The following is a 17,922-nucleotide window of genomic DNA, read 5'->3' on the forward strand; positions in this document are numbered from 1 at the left end:
GTGTAGAGCAGAACGGATAGACAGCACACCTCCTCACACACTCGACAACTGCCAATAGTCACCAACAACAGACCATAACCCATTACCAGTATTCCATCAACCCCTTGATACTCTCGGAATAAATGTAACAAGAATGAAAACCAAAGGGGGAGATATCCAGAAGAAGAGGAAAAGAAATAACAAAAAAAAAAAAAAAAAAAGACAAGCCCTGCATCTGTATTTGAACTCAACTCCCGGGGCGGATATCGTGCTACTCTCTTCCGGAACCATGTGGATATCTAATGATACATCGACCAGAAGTTGCTTCCTGGCTCGTTTAAAACCTCAGTCATTATCGCCATGAGTCCCAAGACTACCACGCCTGGTGTTCCCTTACTTCCGGGGACCATCCGTCTCCGTCGATAAGCTTTTCAGCCACGAAGTCTGCTTGGGCGTCAATCGGCCGCTTGCTTTTCAAATATGCATAGCTGTCAAAAAGGAATACGATTTCGGCGTCGAATCGGCCATGCTTCTGATTTCTCACACTCCGAGTGCCGTGTGAGGCCCTGCTCAACCTCCCTCTCATGGCCACCACTTCATCTGCTTGTAGCTCTCAATGACTTCTTCGATGAGCTCTTTTGTGATGACTGGCTTCTCGTACTTGAAGCCCAAAACGTCCTCCAGCCTGCTGCCATCCATGCTGAGGTCGGTATCTTTGAGGAGCTCCTTCTCCATGAATGGCGTCAGGGGGCCCGGTCGTGTAATGCCGGCGTCGGATAGCAGATCGGCCCAGGGGCCAAGAATCTCGTCATTGACATCATCCACGACGCTGTCGAGATTCATTCTCGCAAAGCTGCTAATTATCTGTCCCTGGAAGCCCGTCTCGATTTTGAAGATTTCGCCAATGATATCGGCCATGATTCCTTGCGTAGTGACGCCCTTGTCCACCACGTTGAATATGGGTACCTTGCCCATTTCGCTCTCGTTCCATTTGGCCTTGCCAGCGTCATACCAGGCGGCAGTGTCCCAAAGAGCTCGTACTACATCATGGATATGCGCTGTGTTAGTTCGCAGGTCCTTGGTCCACAGCCACTTCATTTCCCCTTCGAGATGCTGGTAAACGCGGGCCATGCACAGGGCTGTCGCAACCCACTGAGAGGCATAAGGGCCGTACACATGGGGGAGACGGACAACCGCAAGGTTGAGCCTGTAGGCACACCATTGTTAGGCGAACAAGACGCGGAGCCAAGAGGGGGGACTCAGTACGGCTTACCCTTCGATTTTGGCCAATGCCTCCTCTGCCTGCAGTTTGAAAACAGCAATCTTGCTCCACGGCTTCAGCTTATCCCCTTCCTTGCTCGGTGACGAATCCGATTTATACACCATGCCTGTGCTAAGTTCGATAAATGCCTTGACCTTGCGTTTGGCGGCTTCCTCGCCAACGGCAATGGAAAGATCCAAAGACCTCAACTTGTAGACCTCGTCTTCCTGGGAATATCTCGTCTCGCCACCGCAGTTGAAGACATAGTCCCACTGCTTGCCATCGGGTCGATCGAACACTTTTACTAGAGCCTCTGTTTCAAGCAGCACAAACGTTGTTAGCCATGATGGTTCGTGGGCAGCTGTGGCAGTCCCGAAGAATGAACAGAATGAAAGACGGTTAATTACCCGGCTTGCTAGCGTCGGCCTGCATGAACTTGCTCGGGGCGCAAGCTTCCGAAAACTCTGGTGCCAGCCAGGCGAGCTGGGGCAGTACCTTGTCGACAAGACGGACTTCCGAGGCAAGATTGTTCTGGTGGATGTGCTGGGCGAGGAAGCGGCCGATATAGCCCAAGCCCCCAATAATTAGGACCGACGGCTTCTCGTCAGCCATGTTCAAAGCTGCTGCTGTGGCGGTCGAGGAGGCGCGAGACTGCGTGGCAGCGAGATGAGATGGTCGTTAGAACGCGAAGTGGCGGGCCACGGTTTCGAGTTAGCGGCTGCGTTTCACCCTCCCCTACGCTCTTGATTGTTTTATTCGGGTTGGAAAAAGAACAGCGTCGCCAAAGGGGGGTGGCTGATCGGATGTCGCTGCTCGGGTGTTTGGCGAAGTAGCAAATATGCCGAGGGATGTGCACGGCTCTGAGGCTCGAGACGGATCAGAGAGAGGAGAGAGAGGAAAAGAGGGAGGTCGCAGGCAGCCTTGGGTACTAAAAGCCAGGTACGGGTAAGCTGTTGACCTGTTTGAGGAGTCGGTTCGGTACAGGATCCCGGATCACCCACACAACTGCCGGAGGGAAAGACTGCGAGACAAGAGGAACAGAAACGCACTGTGCCAGGAGAAGCCGAAGCGGAAGCCGAGGCGAGGGCAGGAAAAAGGCAAACTTTTGTATCTCGCAGGTGAGACCAAGCCAAGTGCCTGAGACGGAGGGATGGGTGGATAAGGTCGAGCAAGGCAAGGCAAGGAATGGCAAGGTAGCTTGGATGGACGGATCGAGGGATTGGTCATGGAGGGGTTTGTAGTACCTTTTACCGCCGCCTTGAAGAATCCAGTCCACCTCATACACGTAAAAGAGGTGCCCGTTACCGTTACGGGGGGAGCCACCACAGCACCAAAGGGCCCCCCCACTACAGTACAGCCCAGGACCTAGCAGACCGAAGAGACTGCCCGGACGCACCGCCGTGTCAGTGCAGTGCAGCGTTCTGCGTTGTCTTCCACCGCCAAAAGCTGTCGTGTCATGTCATGTCATTGATGCTAAGATATGCTGGGTAACCGCCAAGGCAATTACGGAGGTACTACCGGATGGGCTTGTTCCTGAATGTACGAGCATCTGCCAAGCACCTGTCAAAATGGCTGTGCCGAGCGTCATCCGCCGTCTTGTGTATCGGCGACAGTGACGATGTCCGTCGGTATGAAATCCATACCTATCCATTTGATGAGTATGGGGTAATTGGGACATGTCAGCCATTACACAGACACAGGTACCAAGACAGCACAGGCTCTGGTCCGCGGGACAGGGAGTTAGCCGAAGCTAGGCCGGGCCACTCTTGTCCAGGTAATTACATGTAACAGGCCGTCATGGTTGTCGCCGTCCATCCAGCATTGATCATGAGCCATACCATACGAAGTACAAGTACCGAGCATTGCGGGAGGGTTCCAGGCACACCCAGGCACGCATGGGCTGTGACTGGACAATGAGAGACAGGGCCTGGACGACACGACACGACACGACACAGTGCTGATGATGGCCTCAAGCCACTATACAGCCCAAGTCCAGCAGAGGCACTCGGCCCAGAGCAGCACCGTTCCGAGGCGCTGGACCTTGTTCCATCCCTTCCCCTGCTCCCCAGGTTGGTAGCCCATACCAGGTACACAAAGACTCGCCCAGCAAACAACTGACAGCTGCAGCGAGCGAAATTGTCCAGCCCAAGTGCTCTTCTGTACGACGACGGATGTGTTACTCGTACTTGGTCCTACCCAGTACTTTACACCTCGAAAGGCGGCTAACCGCTGCCAGGTCCCAGCATCCCTGCCGACATCCCCACCGATGTAGCGGGTTAAGCGGAGTGTTATTATTTGCCATCCAGTGCAGTCGGCCGAGTTTTCATGTCTCGAGAGCTACTCCGGTCTGCCAAGCACGGCGAAGCGTCCTGCTGCTCTTGTTCAAGTGGGAACCCAAAGGTCCAGGTTCACCGCAATGCGCGTCATGTCTCACCTTTCCCTCTCCCGGACTGTTCCTGCGACTCAGCCAGTACGACGTCTGTCAAGGCACCGCTGTAGCATCAACGCCGTACTTGGACATGTCTCCCTTCGTCCGTCATTACGCTGCTTGTGCAAGTAATCTTGGGCCATGTACCTGCTTGTACTCGTACCCATCAGACAGACAGGTCAAGATCCCTCGCTAATACGACCGGATATTGAAACCCGTCTGCGAATCCCTTGATGGCAGCAGCTCCGCCAACATGACATGTGCAAATACTTTGTACTTTCTGCATCCAATCTGCGACCCGACCCGACGCCGCCGCCCGACCGGAGTAATGAGTGGCGCCACCACCTTTGAGCAATCGCTTTCCGGCCTTTGCCCTTGTGACACTAAGCAGTGGGACTTTGTTGCGCCATGCGCAGCCTTTAGGTGGGACGAACCGCTCCGAACGGGCGACTGGCGGCCGTAACATGGCACTATTGCTCTCAGTAGAGCGATGGATTTACTACTCGCACTCTTCTGCCTTGCCCATACGTGAATCATCTCCGGCCGAGTAATATACAAGACCCGCCGAGACGGGCCCCAGCGCTTGGGACGGGCAACGAGAGCCCAAGGCCAGCTGGCGTGAGGACGTGCATATCAAGTGCTGTACTCATTCTCTCAGCTCTGAATCTTTCGACGTCTCTCAACTGTCGAACAAATCACTGACGACGTGGGGTGCGGGGTTCACTGCATATGTTCCAAGCGTCGTTCTAGAAGAGGGTGCTTCAGCCAATGACTCGACGTCCGAGACAATCGAAACAGACCGCATTTTGTCGCGTGGGCGTCGAGATGACCCGGCTCATCTTCTCTTCATGCGCTCATTCTACAGCAGCCACAGGATGGTACCCGTACAGCGGAAGTTGGACATGGCCGGTGGCATGTTCAGACACGATACGGAGCCTACGTTTCCTGTCCCAAGCCTCTGCGGAATACCTACAGTTGGAGAGGCACGGTGGCTTACAAACAGTCAACCCACAGGCCTGTTTTACGAAGCGCAGGGAGGGAATCCAAAGACCCACATCCATGCCTTCGCTCTCTGCCTCTCGTGGGCTGTACGGAGTCAAACACACGTTTTGAGCCCTCCTTGACTGCCACATGCAGGAGGCGGCCCTCGGGTGGTGGCTTATTCGCCTCTTGCCAAGGATCTTGCACATACGAGTGAGACAGGAAAACGCGGGCGTTGAAGCAGGGAGACCCATTGTTCGCCTCTCAATGTATTACCAGTACTTGCTAGTGTGTCGGTGTCCTTGTGTATACGATACTGGCAGCAACACGCGCTGTTGGTATCTGCGGAAGTAATATACGCATGCCAGCGGAGTACGGAGTTTACAGGCGTGAGGGAGACTGGCAAGGATAGCGCCTTATCCTCTGGGTTGGATTCTGCCAACTCTCTCTGGTTGTGCTCCTTGCAGGCTCTTGGACGCCACCAGGTCCAAGGGTTGTCCGTCCCTCAACTGCAGGCTTGCTCAACTCCACCACACTTTTCATGGACTATCTTCTCACCTGCAAGGCACCAATGCAGCAGATATCCAACGACGAGTCATGAACAAATAGCGCCGTGGTTGTCTTGTGCGTTTCACGCTCAGCTCTTTGCCCGCTCCGCTGTGTCTGAAGGCCTCGACCGGGGTGCAGAAGACGAGAAAGCACAAGTTGAAGCTGCCAACTCAGTCTACCGTACCACCCAATACCGATGACATTGCCCCTACTGCGAGTCCTGTACTCGTACTACTACTGTCTAGGCACGCTACAAGCACAAGGGTGAAGAAAAGAGGACGGTTAAAGGCGCAGCCCCAGCAGACAGATCGCCCTCATCCCTGGACGTGTGGAATACCTTTGTCACTTTGTCAAGGGTTGCCGCTTGATCAAACTGCACGCTAGCATCAGCCGCAGAACTGCTACGGTGTGACGATGTCCCATCTTGAGCGGCATGCCCCAGAGCCTCGCGAATGAGAAAGAAGAGCACGATGGCAAGGATCCGCTACGGTGCAGCACCCAATCTACCACCCATCGTCACGGGGGCTGTCCAAGCCTTTGTGGTGCTCTCAGGGGACACGGGGATTTGGTCGGGTATATTTCCGCGTCGGTTGCATTGTGCATACGGCTCCTTTGCTTTGCAAATCAAATCCATATCTGGGGGGACATGCCTGTGCGGCGATATACATACTTGTACACAACAAGTGTTTTTCGTATGCCTGGTTCACAAACCTTTTTGCCATCTGGATCAGGCCAAGGATGCGCCGGAAATTCAACACAATCCGGTCCGTCATTTTTTGGCAAGGTTCTGCCCGCCACAATGACATGGGTAGGGAGATGGAAATCAGGCCGATCAAGGACGAAATAACACAAGCAGTAGCAATACCCGCGTGTCTTGTGAACTTTGTTGCCGACAGTTAAGAGTATTCATTGGCCAAAAGAAAAGAGAAAAGCAAACAAAGGGACGGGCTGTGCGAGCCGTGCCGCTGCAACTACGAGTACCTACATGTAACATGTACAAGCGAGTGATGCTTGCTTGCGAGAATCCTGGTCCTGCAAGGGACGCGCACGTCATGCATTGGGTCGTCGTTACATGCAAGTCATCCATTTCCTCGGCCATTTTTTCTCTGTCTTGTGGTGCCCCGGGCTCGTAAATAGCCCAGAGCAGAAGAAATATCGAGGGCAGAAGCAAAGCCAGCTCCGGGGCCATGACCCACAATCTCTCCCGTGGTGATGATGCCACAATGAGATTTCTAGGCTCTTCTTGATTTGTGGAAAGGTTGTGTCTCGCTTAATTTGGCATGAGTTCATTGGAGTTAAAGAGCTCAATGTGACAAAAAGAGGAAGAATCGGAAGAGGAATTACGGAGTAGAGAGGATCACGGTATACCAGGTTCGGAATTATGCCCGAGACATGGATGACCACTGACTTCATATGACAGATTTGTAACAAACTTCTATACAGACCATGGCGAAGTTCAGATCTACGTCCTCACGATTGAATTCATCTGCGATAAGTGTAGAGCAAAACGTTTCATTCATCTATACAGTCCAACTACAACCGGTTCTTTGTCGGTTTTGATGCAGCACTTTTTTCCATGAAACACTTGTCTATCTCATGCCTCGAATCGGCTTACTAGCCAAAGAGTGCAAAAGCGGCCAACGAGTGGAAGAGTAATTCTGAACAGGCTTCCTATTGAAAAGCATTGATGCTATACAATCTTCGTTATTGCCTGTGTCACAACTAGGTGATCGAGGTTATATATGCAATAATACAGCAAGGTAGTTAAAATGTCTTTGAACTACTCTTGTTAAACTCAAGATGCTGGATTTATAGACTATCAACTCCAGGTACTCTTGTCAACCACTCCCTTGGGACCAAATACGCTCGGTCTACACTCATCCCGATATGATGTGGAGGAAGATTAAGTATCAGAAGAGAAGATGCGGTCCTTTGGAACGAATTCATCACGGTGCAGACGTCTTCACACTTATATCTCAGTCAGTAAAAACTAAGAGAATTCTTCTCAAAAGACAACGTTGCACAGGACACGTAAGACTGCAGAATGAATAGGAAGAGCGAGGCTGTCAGAAGGACTAGACCATTCCGCAAGATGATTCCTATTTGCACTGATGGACTGGCACGACGAAGCCCATCTACTGCCCTTGGCAGCCAGGAGATGGACAGATAACAGCTCCTCCCATGTCAAGAAGGGAAGAAGAGAAGACCACATTTTAGCAAACTCTTTCAATAGATGCTTTCGAAGATTCTCTTCAAAGATTTACAGACGCGTAATTTGCTACCATATAATCGAGCACGTAGTCTTTCATCGCTTTCCCAGAAAAAAAAAACAATCATCCTTCCATCTTTCATCACACTGCCCTCGTCATCGCTTCATGCTGCCAATGAGCTCCCGTTGCGTCTCCCGCTCCTTGGCGCCATCACTCAGGCTGCCCACGCTCCGCAAGTCGCCAACAACGTCCTTGGCCTTGCCAAAGTAGACGTCCTGCAGCAGATTACGCATCTTGAGCTCCATGTCCTCCACCAGGCGGCCGACGTTTGCGATGTGGCTGTCGTCGTTCTCCACGGGCAGGTCCTGCTCGACCTGGCGCGTCATGTTGCCGCTGAGGTCCATGTCGCCGACGGTGGCCTCGACGTTGGTGGACAGCGAGAGGATGACGGTGGATGTGAGCTTGTAGTGCGTTGTTCGGCCGCGCTCAATGGCCTCGAAGACGTGGATCGAGTCCCAGACGCCCTCGGTGCCGGTTCCGGGGGTGGCAGCTAGAAGGAAGGAAATTGGGTTTGTTAGCATATTGATATCCATGAGACTCGGAACCGGGTTGACTGTGTAAGTAGTAAAGGCCAAGACGACGAAAGAAAGGAGAGGGAAGCAAGCCAACGCACATTTCTTGACCAACACGACGCCGGCGAATCCGTCGTCCAGGTTCCACAGGTAGACGCTGCTGACGCCGCCCTCGTAGTACAGCTCCCTGTAAATGTCAAAGGCCTCGTTGGCCTTGATCTCCATCTTGCGGACTCTCTCGTTGGGGATGGCGCCCTCGCCCGCGCCCTCGCTGCCGCCGGGGCCGACACCGCCCACGCCGCCCTCGTCCAGCGGCGGGTCAAACTGGTTGCTCCATGGCGAGCGGTAGCTGTCGCCGTCGCGGTTGTAATCGCAGAGGAGATAGTCTCGACCGGTCTGCCTGCACCGCTTGACGGTGAGGGGCTGGTCGACAGACGAGAGCAGGTCTTCGGTCAGATCAGGGGCCAGGGAGATGATTGCGTTGAGGTGCTCGCTCGTGTGTTTCGGATTCAGGCGGCGGAGGAGATCGCTGCAGGACGCATCAAAAAGAGGAGAGAATTCGTCAGCTTCAGGTCAGAGAGATTGGAGTGTTGGGAGAAAGGGATTATTAACAAAGGGCCTCAGGGGGGGGGGAGGAGAAGCGAGAACAGCGGATGGGATGTTTTTTTGGGCGTTGGCATGGAGGAGGGGGGAAACAGGAGGAGAGGAAGAAGAAACTCACAGCGCCGAGTCAAAGGGATCCGCAGCCATTTCAATGCGGATGTGCTGCAGCAAATGCAGACTCGAAATATCAGATGGAGATGGGAATGGAGGTTGTTGGTTGCGGCGAAACTGCCAGGGCGAGGTCGGTAAAAGGAAGCCCAAGATATTGTCGAGAGTCGCGGGGTTTCGACTTGTCGGGTCGCCAGGGGGTCACGTCACCAGTAACGGCCACTAAGAAGCCCAGCTATCAGCTTATGGGGGGCCTCTGTTGAAGCAGTCCGCCCAGCGATAACCCCACCAGATGAGTTGGGAGCTTGAGCTTGAGTGAACATTGAAAGTCACAGTGGAGGACACAGCTCTACCAACTCCCAGTATAAGCTGCATGATTCCTCAATTCCACAACAATTGAGTGCATGTTACAATTCTCAAGAAAAAAGAAGCCGATGCTCCTCAACTATAAAAATAATATCAATAGCTATATGAGCTCTCATATTCACACTTTCACCATCATTGTCATCATCATCTTCTTCTTCAACTCTCACCATCAAACATCCAATTTGTCTGCACATCTACCTATCCAGGGCAAAAAAGAAACAGCGCAAAAGAGAGCACGAGATAGATAGTACTAGCAAACGCTCCCAAAGACAAAATAGCCCTCCCCGCCTTATTTCAAGCTGCCAAGGTCGGAAATCCAACAAGATGAAATCAAAACGCACACAAATCCTGAAATATCAAGCGCCCCTTTTCCAGACCCTCTATGAGAGAGAACAGGCAAACGGTGTTCCGCCTTGCTATGCCCCTGACCATATAGTCCCGGCCAGTACCGTAAATCGCCCAAAACGCCCCGCCAATTCCCTCGTCCTCCCTTCTTCAGTGTCGTGTCACCTGGCATAGTGCCGTTTCCCGCTGCCGTTTTTTTTGTTTAGTCATATTCGTTTTTGTTATCTTCTTCCCCTTATATTATGTTGATATAAACAGTTGTCCAAGGTGTGTTGAAGAGCTGAGCGAAGCAAACGCTATTACCGCCTTTCCAGAAAATAGGAATGCTGACGTAAAAAAAATCCAATTCCAGTGCCTGATATTACCACGGAAAGAGTATCCTGCGTGTCGGTGGTGCCTCGCCGTTTACTCAATGACGGTGTCGCACAGCAGGCAATATGCCGGCTCTGTCCACTTCTTCTCTCCTCCCTCGACGCCCTCTCTCAAATCTGTCACCTCCCAGGCCGTGGGGCCTTCGTTCATCTTGAGCGTAGCTTCGAAAAGGCCCTCCCAGGGTTTCTTAGACGACTTCTTACGCTTTCCTCGCTTTGCCAAGGCTGCTTTTGATTTATCCAGGGGATTTTGCGGTGCCGGTGTTGGAGTTTCCGTGTCCTTGGACGATTCATCATCCCCCTGCTTCACGAGAACCTGGTCCTTTATCTCACTGTTGGCGACGATTGGCGACTTTCTGTCCTCTCCCTCGACTGACGGGCTCAACAGGCGGTAAGGCAGGTCTCCTTTGGCTCCCTCCTTTGGCTCGGCTTTTGTATCCTCCTTCGTCTCCTCTTTGATGGCCGGCTTTTCCGACTTGTGGGGGATATCCGTCCCCAATCGATCGTACACTCGGGTGAGGACATCGTCGAGTAGGCAATCGTAATGCATCCACTCCTCGCACGTCTTGTTGGAACATCCTACTAACGTTTTATCGGGATTGGCGGGAGTCCTACATTTGCAGACGAGGGCGACCGACTATTTGCAAAGACGTTAGTTTTGTCCGTGATCGAGACGGAGCGGCTGTTATAGCAATTGCCTACCGATAGCTCCGACGTCCTGCAGTTGAACGCCTGTCTCCAATACAGAGATTCTTGAATGTCATCATCGTTCGATTCGATCCACTGTTTGACATTGACGCCCATGACGACGCTAACGACATTGATAATGTCCACTACCCCGATGTTAGAGACCCAACAGGCACTCATTGACGCCTGGATGCTTACTATGATTGGAGGCGACCAGCTCATGCTGCCCATGGTATGGTTGCCGACCAGAGATTTGCTTCTTGCCGTCCAGAGTACCAAGAGGTAGCTCCTCAGGCCAGTACATCCAGTACACGCGGGCATATACGTGATGTTCATCCGAGGCCCGAACCTCCAATATCCGGGCTACCCAGTAATCTGCCTTCTTGGCAACTTTGCTGGCGCCGGCAGGCAGAGAGTTTTGCCGTTCCATGGTTGCCTCGTTCGCCACATAGACAAAGTCTTCAGTGTAATACTTGACGCCATTGACTATACGGGTTCCGCTTGGTTAGCTGCTCGGAGTCCAGATGTTACCCGGGACATGCGGGAAGCGGCACTTACGAACGAAGCTGTTGTAGCGTGTCATGTCGAGCCATTGCTTGCGGGGGTCCACGGCATAGTAGAGCTTCAAGGATTGGCTCATCTTGAATTTGCCTTCGGGATGGAAGACGGCATTTTGCGTCTGGACCTTTTTGTTGTTGTCCTCGTCGGATTTGTCATGCTTCCTCTTCTTCGACTTGGGGCCGTCCCTCTCGGTGCGCTCCGGCTCCGGGACAACGGTGACGGTGAAGGGACAATCGGCACGATTCTCGTCCGCGACGGCACCGTCTGGAGCTGGGGCGCCGTCTGGAGCAGGGCGAGAGCGCTTCCGAGGCTTGGAACTCATCGCGGGCCGTGGGCAGCGCGCCTCCGGTGTCGCGCAAGCTGGGGCTGGGGCGTTGCGCGTCGCAGGAATTCGGACAGCCGGCAATGGGCGCAACGACTCTGTTGGCGAGCTGCTGCCTCTGACAAAGCGAGAGATGGGACTTGGATCCGGTCCGGTCGATGTCGATGTAAACACAAGCGCCCGCCCCGATAAATAGCACAGGCAGTCTGCAACAGCGGCACGGGCCCTGGTAAATCGGGAGCAAGATAAGGTAGGATTCCTGCTATGCACCGAATTCTAGATGACAGCTCTAGCAAAGGCGCGGGCTAGAGCTCAGCGGGCGTAGCCACCGCAATCCCGGGGGGGCAGACAAGGGCGAAGAAGAGGAGCAAGTCGACGACAGGGAATCGCGCAAAAGCTATGGGTATTTTTTTTTTTTGGCCTTTTTGCTTTTTTTTTCTGCTGCCTTCCAAAGTGGGCTTGTAGTATCGACAATACCCGTTGGCGGGGATCAAGCGGCGATCCCAGCGGCGCGCAACCCGTGCTGAAGAGAAAACAGGGAGGGATTAGAGAGAGAGAAAAAGAGATGAAGAGGCAAAAAAAAAAAGGAAAAGGAAAAGGAAGCGTTGCTTCTGCTTGGGCCGCCGTCCTATCGAACCAACGTGTTCTGCTAGGCAAAAACAGAAGAGGAGAGGAATAGGAATAGGTGAACGGTCACTAGAGGTGGAAAAGAGTGGAGGGAACAGGGTCATGTACCTCCCCAGGCACCTCGCGCCGACCAGGTACTTGGCCCGGGTTACGTACAGTATAACACCTGGGAATAATGGCACTGGACACGCGAATACGCAACGCAAATGAACGCGCAGAGGAAACGCAGAACCCCCACTGTAATGTAATCGCTGTTGCTTACCTATTGTCTAGCGCGATGGATTGGGGAAATGCCAGCACGTTGCTGCATGGAATCGGATCAATTAATAGGATCCCTTGCGCGGTCCCCGTCCCTGGGGCAATTTAGCCGTGTTCTCTAGTGCTTCTGGTAGCGGCCTAGATCGCCTTGGTGGTGGCGTTTTCAAGATGGATAGTATGGGTATGGTGTAGGTGTTGAGTCGTGTCGACCGAGGTGGCCTGGCTTTTTCTTGTTGGTTCTTTGCCAAGGTATATAAGACGCCCCCCGTCATGGAATGTCACTCTCACTACGGAGCACAAGGGGGACTATCATGGATATTTTGTAGGCGTCAGATTGCGATATAGTTTACCAGGTATGTAATATGTAAGATAGTTTGGGGTTCCGAGGTTCCTTGCTTGGATGCGGTGTGTAAGCAGCACGAGGTCTCAGTTGAGTCGGGGCAACTCTATTAGGCAGCAGTAGTTGTGCGGATCAGTTGAGCAATGCATTCGAAGACAGGGGAATATCAGTTGTTCGACGAATAGAAGAACAGAAATCAAGTTGAGCCCCCCAAGCACAGTATCAACCGAAATAGCAAAGTATTATTCACCGAGTTAAACCTAGCCCTTGTTTCCGTATTACTACCGAGCCCTCAGCTCCAACCTTTCGCAGACAAACGAAATAGTGGCCAAGTAGCCTCCGAATCAAGCTCTGCCGGAGTTTCCAAAGGCAAAATCCAGAGTTTACTAATCAACCAAAACGCCTACGCTATGCACACTTGTGGTATTAGATTGTTTGACGAGCCCTATGCGGTCAGGAAGAAGCAAACCCCAAGAGAGAGGTTCCTTGACCGCGTCATAATCAATTGCAACTGATGTCAGATAAACATCTCACCGTCGATGGGCTGCGTCGCCGTCGCCCTCGGCGGCTTCATAGTCCGCTAGCATTCCGCGGGCCGCTTCCTCGTCTTCCTCGTCTTCTCCCGCGTGGCCTTCGGGCTCGAAGCCTTCGATGGTCTCGGCGAGCTTCTCGCCTTCTCTCTTGCCACGCTCGACGTCGATGAACCAGATGAGTGGAGCGGGGAAACCAACAAGAGCACCGAGGAACCAAAACGCAGGCCGGATGCTTCCAGTCTTGTCGATGATGGCTCCAACAATAGCAGGTCCAAAAATGCTAGATCCTTTATCGGTGATGGCGTAGAGTGCGTAAAACGCGGCTTCGGATCCGGGTGGGATCAGCTCTCCGAAAAGCGAGCGGCAGTAGCTGCTCAGCCCACCCATGACGAGACCATACACGGCGGCCAGCGGATACATCTCCCAAGGCTGCTGCAGTCCTATGACACCCCAGCGCTTGATGAACGGGAGGTAGCCCATCAGGCCGTAGATCGGGATAAGTTCAAACAAGGCAATGCAGACGAGGATCGTCTGATGGGGTTTCAGGTTGAACGTTCTGGATACCCAGGACCAGCCAAAAGCGCCGAATATTCCAGCCATTGTGGCAATGACGTTGATCATGCCCAATGCCCATGGTTTCATATGAAGCTGGGTCTTGGCGAACAAGACAGCCGTGGAGGATGTCGTGGCAATTGCATCAGAAAGAAGGAACCAGCTACCCAGGAAGAGCATAATATCGATAAGACGCCTTGCCAGCTGGATTGTGCGAAATAGGGATTTCCAAGCATATCTCAAGTACACCCACCATGAAGCGCCGTCCTTGCGTCCATCAATTGTCAGGGCCGGTCCTGGTCTGGGTCTAAGCCACATCGCAGCAGGGATGGTGAAGATAGACCACCAAGCCCCAATGATGAAGAGCACCACTCTCTGTGACCATGTCGTGTTTTTCATGGCGATGAGGATCCCAATGGAGGCACACTGGACAAACAAGGCGGCACTATAGCCAATACCAATGCCCAGAGAGGATATGCGCGTGGAGAGCTGAAGCTCCTTGGAAGTAATTTCCTCATGAGTTGCTACACGTTTCAGTCCGTTCCTGTGATGCCGATCGTCAGGAGGAAGTAATTCCGACGTGGAATTAACCATATCTCCCTCCAGGTCGTCGGTTGAATCTCCCATCTGACGGGCATCTTCAGGTGATTCTGTTACATATGCCTCCGTTACTTCGGGATGGTTTCGAACCAGAAGCGGGAGAAAAGAGTTGAGCAAAACGAATGACGCGCCAAAGGACGTGTTGGAGATGATGGTTAAGAAGGCACCGATGAGGTAGTTGGTCTTGCTGATGAAGATGAAACACATGACGGAAAAGCCGCCAATCCAGGCAAAGGCCAGGAGAAGCCGCTTTCTGTAATTACCATGGTCTGCAGCACAGCTGATACTGACGACAAGAAGGGCCTGTAGGAAGACACTGGCCGAAAAGGTATACATGGCAAAGCTGGCCGTGTTGACCGGGATGCCCAATACGTATACGACACACTGGCCATCATCTTCTGATTTGCTGTCGCTGGAGCCGCAAGGCTTGTCTGGGTTCGAGAGGAGGACGCCGTTTTCTCGGGCAAGCGTCTCTAGGAGAATTGGGATGAAGGAAGCTGTTGCACAGGATTAGCAAGCCAACTCGTTGGATGGAGACCCAGGGCGGACAGCGGCCCAACATCTAGTAGCGAGGACGGAAAAGTGAAGGCGGCGGTATGCCGTTAAAGCATCCAAATGAGTGATACAATCCGCAGAATACATAAAACCCCAATGCAAAGGAAGAATATGATACGCAAGACTCACCAATTCCGCAGATGACATACGTCTCGGCCGCGAAGCCATACATGTACCATCCCCAAAGCTCTTTCTTGCTTGTCGGTCTGACATCGTGCCCGACGTACGCCGGCACGCCCGGCCGCACGTCGCTGTCGAAGCTGTCGCGCAGGCTCATCTCGTCGTCACTGTCGGACCGCTCGTCGTCGGCTTCAAAGGACGATGTCGCGTAGGATCTCTTGGACAGGATGGACAGTCCCGACCAGAAGCGCCGTCCTTGGAGCTCCGGGCGGTGCGGCGTCATGGCAGGCAGCTAATCAGAGGCGGTGGTCTGACCAGTGACAAGACCCACGTGATTGACCCAGTCGGAAGCGGTGCCTTGGGCCTTGCTAATGCACCCCGCGCTTTTCCACAGCAATTCACAGTGGGCACGAAGAATCGACAACAGGCGGCATCAGGCCGTGAGATTTGTCGCGCAAAGGGGGCTGACTGCCTGCCTGTAGCCGTATCGTATTATCGGCTGCTTCTTTTCTGGTTCGTCGGTCTGGGCCATGGATTTGAATACGGGCAGCTCCGCCTCCAACTTGCTGGGCCGACGGTGGGAGGATGCCGGCGAAGCTGAGCACTCGCAGGCTGAATGTGAATGGCAGGCCTTGTCTCGACTAAGCCCTCAAGTGGTCAAGTCGAATCTTGGCCTAACCGAAGGATCTCAGGCACGTTTTCTTCTTCTTTTTTGCCGACGGGCGACATGCAACTCTTTATGTGCCCGCTGCACGATGAACCAGTTCGTCACATCCCCGCCCTCTTCGCTGCATATCGCGCATCCGGTGATAGCTTCTCTTCGCTTATTCGCTCCAGTGTGGCCCCGAAAGCCTGAGCAAATCTACACACTTCTAAATATGGACGTGGCAAGCGTCGTTAACATCTTTTTGAGGACGGCTAAGCTTTAGCATTGATCTAGGTGGAGAGCTCTCGCGTCAGAGACCCGGTTTAGCTGATGCTAGTACTCTCCAGCTAACGGAGTGACGCGCTGTTTTCTCTCTTCTTCGCAGGTCAGCTGAGGTCAAACATGTTTTACTCTTCGCGCGAAAACAGGCTGGTGTTGAAGAAATCGTTGGAACGCAATACGATTATTCCCGAGATTGGCGCCCACGACTCCGGAAGGTGTTGGTCAACGGCGACCCAAGTGGGGACACATGTGAGGCTATGAAGATGTGGAAATGATTTACAGTGACGATGCTACCCGTCTCTGGCTTGTGGCGTGATGTTCTGAAGATGCTGCCTGCATCCACTATGTGACTGTCAGATGTCACCAACTATTCTACAGTACGGAGGTGCTGCAGATTGCATATCCCCAGAAGGGGAAAGGTATTAACAACATCTCTGGCGAAGAGATAAAGAGGGCTAAAGAGGAAGAGATACATATGCTTATTACAGCCTCGATCAGTTCATCTTGCGCTTGCCCGATTCACATCTGGCAGGCTTATGTGCTAGGACGCATGGCGCAGTTGGCTGAAAGGTTTATTCTGCGTATTATCTTGCATCGCATGTCATTCTCTAGTGACTGACAGCATCGTGATGGCAGTCTGCCATCTAAAGCAAACGAAACTCAAAAGTGGGATATCATATGTGTTGTCCAACATGGTGACCTGAACCATAACCAAAACATCAGCACCCCGGATGGTCAAATGCTTTTCTCTCGCACTGCGATGACCTCGCAGACTCAGTGCTTGAACGCGCCAAACAACTTTGTCTTGAGCTTATCCGCCAGCCCAACCGGCGCCACGGGGCGAGGCTTCGCATCAGGATGCTCCTCGGCGTGATGCTCATTGCCTGCGCCGCCGCGACCCGTGTGATACCCCTGGACATCCTGGCTTGCTCTCACAGCAGCCTCGGGGACGAAATCGGTGTCTTTGCGCTGAGCTGATGTGGTTCCGATGTCGGTGATGTTGCCGGCGCCTGTGAATAAGTCTTAGATGAGGGCTGCCAGATGAAAAATTACTCGCATTGGAAACAACGCACCTCCTCGGCCGGCACTGAACGCGCCGTCGCCATGGCTGCCCACGTCTCCGGATCGCACAACCTCGCCGTCGACGTATTTAGTGTCGTCGACATCGATGTTTCCCGCTCCGCCGCGGCCGTGAGATACTTCGGCCGACATGAGGATAAAGGCGGTGTTGTCTCGGTGAATTGATGGCTGGCTCAAGCTCAAATGAGAAGCTCACGGTGAGTTGCGTTGGACGTTCTGAGTTGTGTAGCTTCACCTGACGGCAGAGTAAGGCTACTTTAGGTATGTTGTCTATTACAATCTACGGCTCTGGCGATTTAGCGGCCCTGTCAATCCTTTATATCATTGCGCGACACACACGAGCAACATGCGCCATGAGATAATCTGAGCGATAAGACCGGAAAAGGGCGTGCAAACGAAGGCGCCAGATGCGCCACATGGCTGCTCATGGCGGAAAGTCAGTCGACCATGAAGGGCACTAATGACGGAATAGCATGTGGGAGAAACAGCCGTTATCAGCTCTCTTCAGCCGCGGCCATGGCCATGCCATCGAGAGATAACATTGGGGCAACCTCTTTATCGCTGAAGCTGTTCGCGCCAAGCGTTCGCGGGGAGCCAGTGAGAGGCTGCGGGGGGAGTGTCCATTTTACGTACCTGAATTTGGTGACATTCGACGACAGGGTTCCTTATCAATGACCCGAGTCACTCACTATCAGCTCTCTGCAAGAGTGTCAATATTGCCATGCACTTCACTTGCACGGGTATAGACTAATACGTCAGGTAAATGAATGGACGAATGGTAAATCTGATTAAATCTACTCATCAAATGGCTGAAAATGGGGTGGCCGGGTAGCATTAAGCTTATACCAGAGCGCAATATTCTCTACACGCACGCACGTAGCACACCACGGCCGTTGCACTTTAAACGCTGCGCTGTCGCTTTTATTTCGCTTTTGTTAGATCTTTTTTTGTTTTGTTTGTTTTGTTTTACATGAACCCCCATGTCA

General features: G+C 52.9%; 5 protein-coding genes across 5 annotated transcripts; all 5 read right to left on the bottom strand.

The window, feature by feature from the left end:
• Window positions 1-561: 561 nt before the first annotated feature.
• Window positions 562-1,852, bottom strand: Triagg1_4615 (uncharacterized protein; the record flags this gene model as incomplete). The annotated part of the gene is made up of 3 exons (XM_062899038.1): window positions 562-1,186; window positions 1,253-1,601; window positions 1,648-1,852. 3 exons carry the CDS (start codon window positions 1,850-1,852, stop codon window positions 562-564), a joined length of 1,179 nt encoding a protein of 392 aa, XP_062756632.1.
• Window positions 1,853-7,563: 5,711 nt separating this feature from the next.
• On the bottom strand, window positions 7,564-8,730 carry Triagg1_4616 (uncharacterized protein; the record flags this gene model as incomplete). Its single annotated transcript, XM_062899039.1, has 2 exons — window positions 7,564-8,509; window positions 8,702-8,730. The coding sequence occupies 2 exons, from the start codon at window positions 8,728-8,730 to the stop codon at window positions 7,564-7,566; spliced, it is 975 nt and encodes a 324-aa protein (XP_062756633.1).
• Window positions 8,731-9,807: 1,077 nt separating this feature from the next.
• Triagg1_4617 (uncharacterized protein) lies at window positions 9,808-11,343 on the bottom strand (the record flags this gene model as incomplete). The annotated part of the gene is made up of 4 exons (XM_062899040.1): window positions 9,808-10,410; window positions 10,476-10,606; window positions 10,659-10,946; window positions 11,019-11,343. 4 exons carry the CDS (start codon window positions 11,341-11,343, stop codon window positions 9,808-9,810), a joined length of 1,347 nt encoding a protein of 448 aa, XP_062756634.1.
• Window positions 11,344-13,098: 1,755 nt separating this feature from the next.
• Triagg1_4618 (uncharacterized protein) lies at window positions 13,099-15,211 on the bottom strand (the record flags this gene model as incomplete). Its single annotated transcript, XM_062899041.1, has 2 exons — window positions 13,099-14,750; window positions 14,938-15,211. 2 exons carry the CDS (start codon window positions 15,209-15,211, stop codon window positions 13,099-13,101), a joined length of 1,926 nt encoding a protein of 641 aa, XP_062756635.1.
• Window positions 15,212-16,630: 1,419 nt separating this feature from the next.
• Triagg1_4619 (uncharacterized protein) lies at window positions 16,631-17,068 on the bottom strand (the record flags this gene model as incomplete). The annotated part of the gene is made up of 2 exons (XM_062899043.1): window positions 16,631-16,866; window positions 16,930-17,068. The coding sequence occupies 2 exons, from the start codon at window positions 17,066-17,068 to the stop codon at window positions 16,631-16,633; spliced, it is 375 nt and encodes a 124-aa protein (XP_062756636.1).
• Between the last annotated feature and the right edge of the window lie 854 nt (window positions 17,069-17,922).

The sequence above is a fragment of the Trichoderma aggressivum genome (assembly GCF_033847375.1).
Source record: "Trichoderma aggressivum f. europaeum strain CBS 100526 chromosome Unknown scaffold_014, whole genome shotgun sequence".
Classification (NCBI taxonomy): domain Eukaryota; kingdom Fungi; phylum Ascomycota; class Sordariomycetes; order Hypocreales; family Hypocreaceae; genus Trichoderma; species Trichoderma aggressivum.